Genomic DNA, 13,252 nt, shown 5'->3' with positions numbered 1-13,252 from the left:
TACTGTATAAAGTGTACAAAATTCACACTTCTAATGAAGTGAGAACATAGTACACTTTTAAAAAGTATACTAACAATTAATTTCCAAAAAATATACTTCCCATAAGTACACTGAATTGCCACTCTAAGTATGTCAAATTTAATATACTTAAAATGTTTTATCTTCAATACAATTTAAAATACATTAATAACAAAGTACACTTTCAAAAAGTACATTTAAAAAATAATTTGATTACTGATAAATTAGTATACTTATTGTTTGGACTATTAAGTTGAACTTAACTACATCTTTTTTTGAAGTATACTTTTAAAAAGTACAAATCAAATACTCTTTAAATAAAGTACAACAAGTAGAAGCATACTTCTTTTATAATTCATGTACTTTATTCACATTTCAAATACACTAAAGTATACTACTTTTTTACCTGGGGTGACCGCTTACATGTGCCTCACCTGGCAAATAAGGTGTGTAATTGCTGTTTGTCCGCTGCTTGGCCCACTCGCCATAAACAAAGAAAGAGTAAAGGTCAGAGCCTGTCATTCTATTGGCTGGAGCTGGTCACATGGCCTCTGGTCCGCACATGCAGTGATGGGAAGATATATAGGTTGCAGTCTGTAGAGTGAACAGTGTTATATAGCTCTATGTTTCTCCATGGCAGGAGGATGACCTGGAAACAGACGTGAACAAGCTGCGTCCCCGACCAGAGCCCGACCGGCCCCTAGAGCAGCTGGGCCAATATGTGCGCCTCTGCCCTGAGCTGCACCATGACTTCCAGGTGAATGTCTTTGCCTTATGTAGCAGGCAAAACACAGCATTGCATCTCCATTCTTACATCAACAGAATGTACAGATTTCCAGTTAAGCTCCAATGATAGCGTTTGTGACATATTTTCCTCGTTTTCTTAAAAAAAAAAAAAAGGAAGTTACAATGAGGCTCTTACAAGTGAAGTACAAGAGAACAATTAATGCATTCTAAAATGAATTCAGTTTCTGTCATAACTTGTGCGTTTGAATTGTACAGCTATTTTAGGGGTTATGCAGTTATGGCAATGAAGATCAAATTTTGTATAACTTTACATTGAAAACCTTAGGAAGTGATAGGAAAGCAAATAAATCAAATGCATATTAATTAAAAAATGAATTAATGGTTTATTTTATTAAACTTCAGATGCATATTGTAAGTGCCTCACTATGGTTTACCAATAAATAAATAAATAAATATTTTATCAATTTTTTTTCATCTTAATCCTATTCCATTATCATTTATAGCACAATTGTTTATACACTTATTTGCAAGGTTTTTTTTTTTTTTGTCTTGTTGTCTCTGTGTACTGGAAGCTTAAACAAATTCCTTGTACGCGCAAGCATACTTGCCCATAAAAATTTTTCTGATTCATATATATATATATATATATACACACACACACACACACACACACACAAGAGAAGGGCATGTGGAAATTAATTTGTGGTGATAATGAACACGGTTACGAATAAAATCGATTTATATTGATATAAACCCGCATTATTCTTTTAATGCATAACTTCAAGAAGATGATGTCAACATGAAATGCTATTGATTTTTCTTTAAAACAGCATAGCTGATAATTCATGCACAATAAGACCATGCATTAAGAATGTAAATGGGGTGAATTTTGATTTCATGTTGACTTTAATCTGCTCTGGAGAAATATTTCAAAGAGGTTTTTTTTAAGACCGTCAGCATCTCTAGGGTTTAGTTGTTGCAGCCAGGCGTGAAAGTTACAAGTGTACTGCTCTTAATGGCAGACACCCAGGATAAAGTTTATATGAAGTGTCTCTAAGTGCACTTGGGGTGAATATGGACCTTGTGTGGAAGCAGTAAGAGATTTTGATGGGAACAGTGTGTGCTGTAATACCTACTGCTATTGCACCACTATACAACTTAAGAGCACAACAGGGACACGGCTTCTTCTGAAAATTACCTCATTATGCTTTAAAAAAATCAGACACTAGTGCTTTGGCTCCTTACAATGGCGGCATGTATGCATCAGTCTTCATATTAATAGAGTGATCTTGTTCCGGTTTTTGCTGACCTGAAGAATTCTGGGGAAGAATGAGGAACATCTTGTTGGCAGAATATCCACTGGAAATGATTCATCTAATCTCTCAGAGATCGCAATTATGTGCTATCTTTTCACTTATTAATCAAAGAAAAAATGTGTGTTCATATTTACATTGTTTTCAAACATTCAACAAAATATTGACAAAAAAAAAAAAAAAAAAAAAAAAATATATATATATATATATATATATATATGTATATGTATATATATATGTATGTGTGTATGTATTTATTAATTAATTATTATTACAGTTTGGTATAGGCCAGGGCTTAACAGTTTAAATTCTCATTACATGCGTATATTATTTTATATTATATTATATTTGGGAATTTAGATTCTCATTTATGCTTGGGTTTTATATAAGTTTTATACGTTTTTAGATAGATAGATAGATAGATAGATAGATAGAGATTGTTTTTTTTTTTTAAGGTCATTATACATTTACATAAAATTATGGAAACGCATTATAGTGATCTTGGAATTGTGTAAAAAAAATTCTAAATACATTGAAAATTGTTCTTTTTAGATTTTTTTATTTTATTTTAATATTTTTTTATATAGTTTGTCGTAATTTCGCCTTTAGGAGTTTTTGGACTTAAATCCTAAATCAATGTATGAAAAAGGATAAAACAATATCAAACTATTTTAAAAGGTTGTTTCAGAATATCTGGAGATTTTACCCTTCTGGTATTAACCCTGCTGCGGGTCAGCCGACCGTAGGGCCATTGACAGAAATGAATGATGACATTTCAAGTTCCATAATATGTTCAGTGTGACTCTTCATTTTAAATGTGTCACCACCCCTCCCATCACGAGCCACTGCTATGGTCTTGATTGACGGCTCCACTCGCAGCACAATTACACGCCTGCGGCTGTCTTGCACAAATCCCTGCGTGGCTGCTTTTAGCATGCGGATGAGTTCAAACTAATAGAAATGTCAACACACCTCCGGTTCATCAACGTTCAACTCCCTCCTTATTCAGACGCTGCCACTATTGTAATTTAAATCATATAGCATGATGTACTACTGCTGTTAAAAAGCGTCTTTTCTTTGGTTCATTTCCTCCTTCACGTATTGATGTTATAATTCAGGTCTCCAAAAGAAATGACGAGCTACTAATTCACTTTTTCATTTCAATTTAACATTTTTAAAATCAATTATGTTTGCAAATTCTAGACATAAAGGCCAAGCAATTCCTGGAAACACATGATTCTTCCTCATAATGACAGGTTATTAGGAATGGTTCATCCAAAATTGAATTTGATGTATTCGTCCAATTGATATGCACAATTAATTTTGTTTAATACTAAAGCTCTATTAGATATTTGAATATACATCAATCATTATGCATGATATTTTTTGTGGTTTCAGGACAATACTTTTTTGTTTTATTTCATTAATATTTATTTTTTTAGTGATTGCTAACCCTAGTGTTGAACAACCAAATTTGAAAACCTGTAATTGATTCTAATATGCATCAATCTGAATGTTCATTATGCGATTTTATATTGTTTTCTTTTGGTCTCAGCTTAATCAATCAAACCATACTGTCCATAGCCCCCTTCTCTGAACGTGTCTTTGATGTATTTCTCCCATTATCATTAAATTCCACTGTGATCTTGAGACGCTGTGACTGGATTGGATGCAGGGGTTGTAATCACATTGCTGCATTATGCATGCTGTGTAAAATACCAAGATGAGAAGAATTTACAGCAGGACATTCATGCCAATCAGTTCCCTACTATTAATCTTGCATGACTACGATGCTGCACCTGTAATTCGGGCCAAAACAAAGGCCATAATTAAATGGGTTCAATTCATCGTGTCATGCTAGGATTCAGAAGAAGAGAACATAGGTAAAACTGCAGAGCTGTCAAAAATATTTCAGGCTAGATAAAGGGTTGAGTTGTGAAACAGAAGCCTGAGAAAGCGAGATTGGCACGGTGCTTGCGCTCTCAGAGGGAGGAACAGAAGGGTCCCTTCCCCTGAGGACTCGCCTCGGGATAACATGTTTCCCTTTGATCTCCAACGCTTTGTGTGATACTGTACAGGACAGCCAGGAGTTGAAAATTAGATGTGCATTTCATTCACCATGACACCAACATCCTAGTTCCTCCGCTGACTAAGCCCAAGACTCAATATGATTATGAGTCTTTTTGTTTTGTTCCCGCCACAGTTCCTTAGTCAAGGCCTCTGTGTAGTGTAATTGACCATTTAGTTTAGTTTCCAATTGCGAAAGCGATCGGGCATGGAGTTTGCTTTGTTTCTTCTCAATAGGTAACTAACACCATGGCCACAACAGCTAAAGTCTGTCTACACTGGGTGCGACAAATCAACTGTTGAAAATCTTTTGACATTTGTGTCAATATGTCATAAATGGAACGCAGCAGTTTTCTGTCAGGGATTTGTTGTCGTGCTATATATGTATATATAATCCATAGATACGTATATATATCTATGGTGTAGACAGCATCACTGATTATAACAAGTTCTAGAGTATTTTGTCATGTCACGCCACTTGCGTCTGGTGTAGACATGGTGTAACATTGGTTTTGTTTGTTTCACAGAACTAATCGTTACCTGGGTTGTGTACGTATGTGTGGGGCAGAGCTATCAAAACAGGGGCAAGACCCTTTTGGGGTAGAAACAAAAGTCAACATTGTCTACCAGAAATCGCTTACCCCACCTTTAAGCCTTAAGGCTGTTCTCGGAGGGTTCATGAGTTCTGAATGGCCACAGACGCCCTTGAGCTCACCTCTACAAAAATGGTGAAACTAATTTTCAAATAGACGTTCTCTTTATTAACAGACCACATATTTGAAGTCTAAACAAGTACATTCTCGACATAATGTGCACAAAAACAGTATTATTTGAAAATTGTATAGTGGATTTGGGCATCTGCCATTACACTCGCTGTTTGAAAAACCACAAGTAGAGTAATACAAATGGTGAAATGGGTGAAGTGCTGTTATCACTAGAACATCGCATGCCTGGAAAAAGGTTCCTGGCTATTCAGATTTGATGACCAAAAAGAACTGTTGTATAAAAAATAATACAAAATATGTAATTATATCGTAATTGAGAATTAAAATCCATTAAATCAATGCAATAGCTTCCGTGTAAATACTTTTAAAATATCTTTTCATAAGAATAGCTTGACTGTAGTTTAAGTACTCTTTCCAGAATTGTTCACAGTGCATGTGGCAACTCAAATCAGATTCTGTGCATTTTCCCAAAAGTGTCACAATTGCGCTAATTTATCTATTATTTTTCGTGCTGATTTCAAAAACGTCAGGCATGAGTAGCTTTTAATGGTTGGCGGATTGGGTAATTGAATTGACCTCAAACAGATCCGTTCGTTCCCTTTGCGAATTGAATCTCTTCTTTTTCCCTCTCACACACTTGTAGGAGCAACCGAGCACACGTTCCCCGAGTCCCACTCCCAGAGCTCATCAAAAGGGCCGTTGTACTTGTCTGTATCAAGTTCATGATTAAAATAAGTCTTTGAAAGAAACATCTCGGTGCTGCTACATTGTTTAAGTGTTATTTGTGGTTTTGAAAAACGAATATGACAAAGCGAGCCCCCTGAGATCCAATATACAGCCTGTGACGTTTTATACAGCAAAGGTTCATTTATATTAATGCATCCCCTGCTATTGGTATTCATGGAAGTTGTGGCGTCTTTGTGCTTACACATATTTTTAGGAGTGTGAAGAAGGGAAAAAAGTGAAATGCAAAGCAATAGCATAGGGTGCAGTACTAAAGTTTTGTATCTAACAAATTCACTTTGATGGTGTACAGTTTATGTGCACTGCGGCGAAGATCAGAGAAAACATGGGACGGCGTTCAGAAACTAAGATCTTCCATAGGGATGTGAGCGCAGATGATGGAAGCTTTTATCAACACGATATGTGCAGAATTTCCCCTAGTCAGCACATCATGTCTATCTTGTTTCTTGGACATTCGCGTTTTTCACCTTTGGGAAGAGCCTGGGAATTGGACCATGGGTCTTTTTCCTCACTAAATTTATGGAAATGCATGAGGCGTGAGCTTAAATTGTTATTTGGTTCCTCTAAAAGCAGCCAGGACCCTTGGCTATTTTGATACAGTTCATTTTATGCCTGTCAAAGACTGTAATTGGCCGATCCTATTTGCTGTCAGTATCACCCTTTTGAAGTCAATAGAAAGCTGGAAGTGATGTGCACCACTTTGGGCTGCATCCTCAAAACAATTCCTTATCCTTTTTTGGCTTTTCTCCCTCAATAGTCTCTAAAAAAATGCTTTCATTTCCTTCACAGTTTATTTCGGGTTGTTATTCTGCAGTGCAGCACTGAGCGGTTCACGGTGCCAGGGGGAAAACAGGATATCTTGTGGGTGATGTTTACTGTAATCTTTGTCTCCTTTTTTTTTTTTGCCGTTTTCTCCTACACCTTTGATTTTGAGAGTTGCTGATGTGGCTGAAAGCGTAGAGAGCTGACATCTGTGGATGCTCTGAAATTTTTCCCCCTGAAAATCAACATTAGCTTTGCAGCTTCTCTCTAACAATCATGTCTTTTAGGATTTGGACTCCAGCTCTGAGGTCGATGAAAGCTCAGACGATGACAGCACTCTGATGGGAGATTTGCAAGACGAGACACCGAGTGACCAGAGAGGCTACGAGCTGCCCTCCGACAGAAATGAACACCACCTCCAGACGAGCGACTTCCATAAGCATTACCTCAATTGCTCTAGGAAAGGCCGAAAAGACCACTCTAGTATGGTGGACAGGCTTCTGGAGAAGTACGGGATCTGCATTCCCAACCATGATCCACGTCTCTATGCCGCCACAGCAGCCAATACAAAGTCTATAGCTGGATACTCCATACTAGCCTTCCCTGACTTCTGGGGACACCTGCCCCCACAAGAGCAAGAGCCCATGGCTAAAAGACCACCACATGTGCAAAGGTGAGAAATCAAGTCTTTCATTTCAGTTTTGTTCTTCTCAAGGAACAGGGTGGATGGATTGTCTAACATTTAAGGTTCTAACGACAATGATCCTTTTTCATTTTTTTTTACAAATGATTATCATTATCAAAATAAACGTGTTTTTATAATGTTATAAACTTATTTTTGGTGTTTTTTCCGCCATTGAAAATTAACATTGTATCATGTTACCAAGTTAAAAAAAAATATTCATGTTACCACAGATAAAATTGGGCCGGGATATTAGAACACTTCCCTGATTTATCCCATGTCACAGATAACAAAACATATATACAAAGAGTTTTCTGTTGCAAGGTTGCATTCAATTCATCAAATGCATAAAATTTGCACAGCATTCTTCTAAACAGCTATGAGACTGCGTCGCAATACCAATTGTGATTAAACATAAAGGAGCTCTCTGTTTACCCGTGATCACATTTAATATTCAATATTAAAAGATTTAAGAAGATATTTGCTTTGAGAGACAAATCTGGGTAGAATTACTCGAGTGTTTTGTTGCTCATAAAAACTGTGCCATTAGAGACTGTTACAAGAAAAACAATAGAAAACTGTTTGATTCCAAAAAGACGCTTTCAGAACATGGCTAAAGATGGCTTAATTTGTGCTTTCGTTTTTGTCTTTAGTTTTAGTTTTTGTCGCAAATTCTATGTTCCATATTCCAGCATGTTTTCAACCTTTTAGCTGCTTGTGGTAAATTTGCATGCTGAGATTGCCAGAAAGAAATAATACAAATATTAGACTTCATTTAAAAGCTGATTTGCCTCTAAATCAGATCATGTGGATGCAATCTGAGGCCTATTCTCCATCCTTGCTTACACATTGTCAAATGCAAATGATTGTAAATACTGTCTGCACCGAGTCATTAAACTCACTGTAAGTGCACATTAAATTCATTAAAATATTCCTTTTCGAGTTAAACTCTCTTGCCTTAAGTGAGTCGTTCTGCTTTTGCTGGTTGCTTTGCTCTACAGACACCCAAAGACACTTTTCTCCTGAGGAAAAAGCCCTTAAATCTATCTCTAATTATGGTAGCCCCCTTCGGAAAACTTGTTTTTGCCGAAACTTTCTTCAATGTGGAAGGGAGAGATTAAAGAAAATAGACATTTATGTCAGTCAGTTCTCTAGTTTATTGTGTTTCCTCAAGAGTAAGATTTATATGGGTTCTTTTGGTGTTATTTTAACTTAAAAGTAGTTTTTGAGGTTTAAAAAGAAAGTGTCAGACAGCCAGTGACATTTAGAAAAAAAAGTGACAGTTTTTAATTCCACAAATTGCTTCCTACTCGCACATTAACTGTAGAGAATTCGGAAACATTTGGCGTCCTAAGATGTTCATAAAAAAAAAAAAAAAAAACATTTTTATATATATATATATATATATATATATATATATATATATATATATATATATATATATATATATATATATATATATATATATTTATATATATATATATTTATATTAGGGCCGGGACTCGATTAAAAAAAAAAATCAAATTAATTAGAGGCTTTGTAATTAATTAATCGAAATTAATCGCATTTTAATCGCATATAAATATTTGACCTGAGAACAGTGAGAAGTAATTTTTTTTTCACATGGATTTATAGTATACCATTGAATAATGACTGAATACATAAGCTTAAGCAACAAAATATTGTTTATTTTTGTTCAACCAAGTCTAGCAGTGAAATTTTTGCCATTAAGTGTAGCAATAGCATATTTAGAAACAATTTAGAAATAGTACATTTCAGAAATTCAGGAAGCTTATAGGTGCTGGAACCTTCTGTAAAGTGTTTTTTAAGTAATACACAATACTGTCAATTACATTCAGAACATTGGAAACACTGACTATTAGAAAAAATCTCTCTGTTGCTTCAAAGGCCATAACATACTAAGTCCAACTCTCAATAACCTTGGCCAAAACAATAAAGAGTTCAACATAAACTGCCAGTTGCACCAACAAAATAATACATAGTTCAACATAAAGTGTAAAGTGTAAAGTGTAAATGTTTTGCATTGAGGTGATACTTGAGGCTCGATGTGCTGCGTGATATGCGAACGCTAGTTGGTGCTCCAGTATAATCGGTCCGCCGAAACTCATCCAGTGAGAAACGTTCCGCGGTGCAAAAAGAAGTTATTAAAAATGCGGGAATTTTTTCTGTAATTAATTAATCTTAGTTAACGCGTTATTTTTTGTGTAATTAATTAATCTCAATTAACGCGTTAAAGTCCCGGCCCTAATTGATATATATATATGTATATGTATATATATATGTATATACATTATGAACATTATATATTTACGCGTTTAAAACATATGCCTGACGCATCATTTTGATGATATTTGGAGGAAAATGGTTCATCATAATGCCTTTTCTACCCTTCGTGATGTTCTATGTTCAGAATTTAACATTAATGAAAGACACAATGCCTGTTTGTCTTATTGTTTTCTAGTTCTTCCTATGAAGTAAACAGTATGATGGGAGCGCTCTCGGTTTATTGCCAGCCACGGCGGACTGTTAACTTTGTTTTTGCTCATTCATTCAACCCCATTATCATCTGAAATTTGCTCTCTGGATTGGAGCGTCCACAAAGATTGCCCCCCCTCCCCCCTATTTTACATTGTGCTTATTCGCTTCGGGAGAAAGGCCTTATTATTATTGTTTATTGCCAAAAAAGAAATAATGCACACAAACAAACATCCAGGAAAATTAGCCAATTAGCATCATACAGGGCAAAAAGTATGAGGCACCATAGGTTCGATTTGAAAATGGCATCATCCAAACAGAGTTGAGAATGACCCTCCATTATTAGTGCTTTAGGTTAGACGTCTGCATATTATTTCGCCTGACCGCTTAATACATGTAATATAGCTGATAGCTTTGCTCATCACGCATTGTTAAAGTAATATCTAATGATAAGTTCTGTGTAATAAAGTAGAATGACGCATGAAAAAAGTATTGAACCCATGAAGAAAGCGAGGTGCAAAAAGACACGGAAAGCCAAGACACAAGCAGAAATCTATCAGTAATTAGAAAGCAATCCTGCCCCTTGCAAATGGAAATTAATATTAGTTGGTTCAGTTCCATATGATGGCCTATATAAAGGTGTCTCATGACCAACGAGTCACACAAGAAACATTTCATTATGGGTAAATGCAAAGAGCTTTCTCAAGAGCTTCACAGCCTTATTGTTGCGAAATACTATACTTCCGAATGTTCCATGAGCAACCAGAAGTGGACAATCCAGAAGTGGAAAGAACACCATTCATTCATCACTCATTTAGAATGCTCTGTATTCATTAATATTAGACATCGTTAAGCATCTTTACCATTGTTATTGCATGGGAGAGTCAATTAATTGTGGAATCATTGTACAATGAACTGGATTCATGAATTAATTGTTGAGGCTGGTCTTGGGATTTGAATCAATTGAAAAGATTTGAATCAAAACAATGATTCTCATACATGTGGTTAATTTGACCTAATCTAGTTTCCTCATTTATTAGCATCTAACCCTAAACCTAACCCTAACCCTAAGGGCTAGTTCACCCAAAAAAGAGAATTCATTAATTACTCCCCCCTTATGTTGCTCCAAACCCAGAGTACTGACTACATATTCACAGATTTTGTAAAAAATGTATTTAAAAAATAAATATTAAAAGAAATGTTTTCATGTATAAATTGAGTTTTACTTTTGGAAACCAAAGCTGTCATTAATTGATAGTTTATTTATTTTTCAATATTCCAGAAAGAAAGTTTTCGAAGACATCCAGCGTCTCATCTGTCCAGAGGACATCATCAACAAGGTTGTTTTTGACATGGACGATCACAGGTAAAATGCTGCGATTTTATTAGATTTTTTTTTTCCTGATAAAGCATTTTCATTAAATCCTAACATCAGTGGCATGGCAACCATTTAGATGCTCCAATGAGAAATTAAGTCCATCAAGTGTCTCTGATGGATCTTAATGGATCTTTCACATGCTTGCTGAATATACAACAGTCACAGCCAGAACGAGAAAGATCTTCAATGCAGCCTTAAAACTTATTTTTAAAAACTCTAAAATTGCAGCAATTACAATAAAACCTTAAAAAGGGTAATAGAGTTAAAAATGCCTTTCTAGGAACAATCTTACTGTGACTGGTTTCGATCATACGGTTCCTCAGCTTGTGTGTGTTTATCCAGTCAAGCCTGGTTTGATGTGACTACCTCTGTCAGGGGCATTCTGGGTGATAAACCCTTGAATGGACAGTGTCTCTCTGCTTGCCCTGATGCTGATGGACAGCTTGTCGTTTACCGTTATGTAGTTTGTGGGTTGCAGCAGGTTGGCGATACTGAACTGTGCGCCTCTATCATATGGACAGTGTTCTGCACTCATCTTCTGTATCATTTGCAGTGTGGCTGGAATGTATTGACGCAAACGGTGCAGAATGAATGATTTAGCCTGGATGGTGGTTAGTAGTGTGAATCAATATGTATAGGACAAGTACGGAGATAATTCACTTGTTTAAGCTAATGTGACAGTATGTGGAGCATGCTCAATCAGCACAGCTGTCCAAAAATGTGTCTCTCTCGCTCTCTTCTGTTCTTCTCTGCTTTCTGTGTATTAGCCTTCTCCAGTCAATCGTATTTCTCCTTTCTCTTCCTTCCTGGCTTTTTGTTTTTTTCTTTCTTCCTTACTTCCAATGCTCATTTTGGTTCTTGTTTTTCCCTTTTCCTTCCTTTGTTGCTGTCTTTTTTTCCCTTTTATTTTTTTTTCTTGTGTTTCCTTTCATTCCTTCCTTCCTTCATGTTTAATTTGGTTTCTGTCTTTCCCTTTTTCCCTCCATTTTTGCTTTCTTCCTGTTTTTCCTTTCATTCCTTCCTTCCTTCGTTATGTTGTCTTTCTTCCTGTCTTTTCTTTTCCATCTTTCTTTATTTCCTTAATTCAGTCTTCATTCTATTAATTCTATCATTTCCTTACTTCCTTTGTTTACACTGGTTCCTTTCATTCTCTTTTCGTCTTTTTCATCTTTCTTTATTTCCTTCTTCCTTATTTCTTCTATTATTATTAGGGCCGGGACTTAACGTGTTAATTGAGATTAATTAATTACACAAAAAATAACACGTTAACTAAGATTAATTAATTACAGAAAAAAAATTGCCGCTTTTTTTTATAACTTATTTTTGCACCGCGGAACGTTTCTCACTGGATGAGTTTCGTCGGACCGATTATACTGGAGCACCAACTAGCGTTCGCATATCACCGCAGCAGCACATCGAGCCTCAAGTATCACCTCAACGCAAAACATATAGCAGCTAGCGTGGACTTTACACTTTATGTTGAACTATATATTATTTTGTTGGTGCAACAGTTTATGTTGTACTCTTTATTGTTTTGGCCACGGTTATTGAGAGTTGGACTTAGTATGTTATGGCCTCTGAAGCAACAGAGAGATGTTTTCTAATAGTCAGTGTTTCCAATGTTCTGAATGTAATTGACAGTATTGTGTTTTACTTAAAAAACACTTTACAGAAGGTTCCAGCACCTATAAGCTTCCTGAATTTCTGAAATGTACTATTTCTAAATTGTTTCTAAATATGCTATTGCTACACTTAATGGCAAAAATTGCACTGGTCTTGCTAGACTAGGTTGAACAAAAATAAACAATATTTTGTTGCTTAAGCTTATGTATTCAGTCATTATTCAATGGTATACTATAAATCCATGTGAAAAAAAATTACTTCTCACTGTTCTCAGGTCAAATATTTATATGCGATTAAAATGCGATTCATTTCGATTAATTAATTACAAAGCCTCTAATTAATTAGATTAATTTTTTTTAATCGAGTCCTGGCCCTAATTATTATTTTTATTGTATTTCCTTAATTTCTGTGTTTGCATTGGTTCTTGTCTTTTCCTTCCTTCCTTCCTTCCTTCCTTCCTTCCTTCCTTTCATTCTTTTTTTTTACCTCCTGTGTTCACTTTGGGTTCTGTCATTCACATTTCCTTTCTTTCTTTCTTTCTTTCTTTCCACAGTCCACAGTGTTCCCCCGATATGTGTCCCAGTTCCCTTCACTTCTTCTCCAAATTTGAGAGCGGGAATCTGCGAAAAGCCATTCAGGTCCGCAGGTGAGACTCTTTCATTACAATACAGCACACGTACACAAGCACACACACACA

General features: G+C 35.7%; 1 protein-coding gene across 3 annotated transcripts in view; it reads left to right on the top strand.

Moving 5' to 3' along the window:
- Nucleotides 1–13,252, top strand: part of LOC113043076 (cytosolic carboxypeptidase 4-like) — a 200,452-nt gene that overhangs the window by 97,008 nt on the left and 90,192 nt on the right. For all 3 annotated transcript variants that reach the window (XM_026202202.1, XM_026202203.1, XM_026202201.1), the window contains exons 11-14: nucleotides 659–775; nucleotides 6,664–7,049; nucleotides 10,837–10,920; nucleotides 13,109–13,201. In XM_026202202.1, coding sequence (XP_026057987.1) covers nucleotides 659–775; nucleotides 6,664–7,049; nucleotides 10,837–10,920; nucleotides 13,109–13,201 — 680 coding nt within the window. The remainder of the gene's footprint in view (nucleotides 1–658; nucleotides 776–6,663; nucleotides 7,050–10,836; nucleotides 10,921–13,108; nucleotides 13,202–13,252) is intronic.

Source organism: Carassius auratus, chromosome 25 (genome assembly GCF_003368295.1).
Source record: "Carassius auratus strain Wakin chromosome 25, ASM336829v1, whole genome shotgun sequence".
Classification (NCBI taxonomy): domain Eukaryota; kingdom Metazoa; phylum Chordata; class Actinopteri; order Cypriniformes; family Cyprinidae; genus Carassius; species Carassius auratus.
Note: the sequence above shows the minus strand (reverse complement) of the source record. Positions and strands in the feature narration are given on the sequence as shown.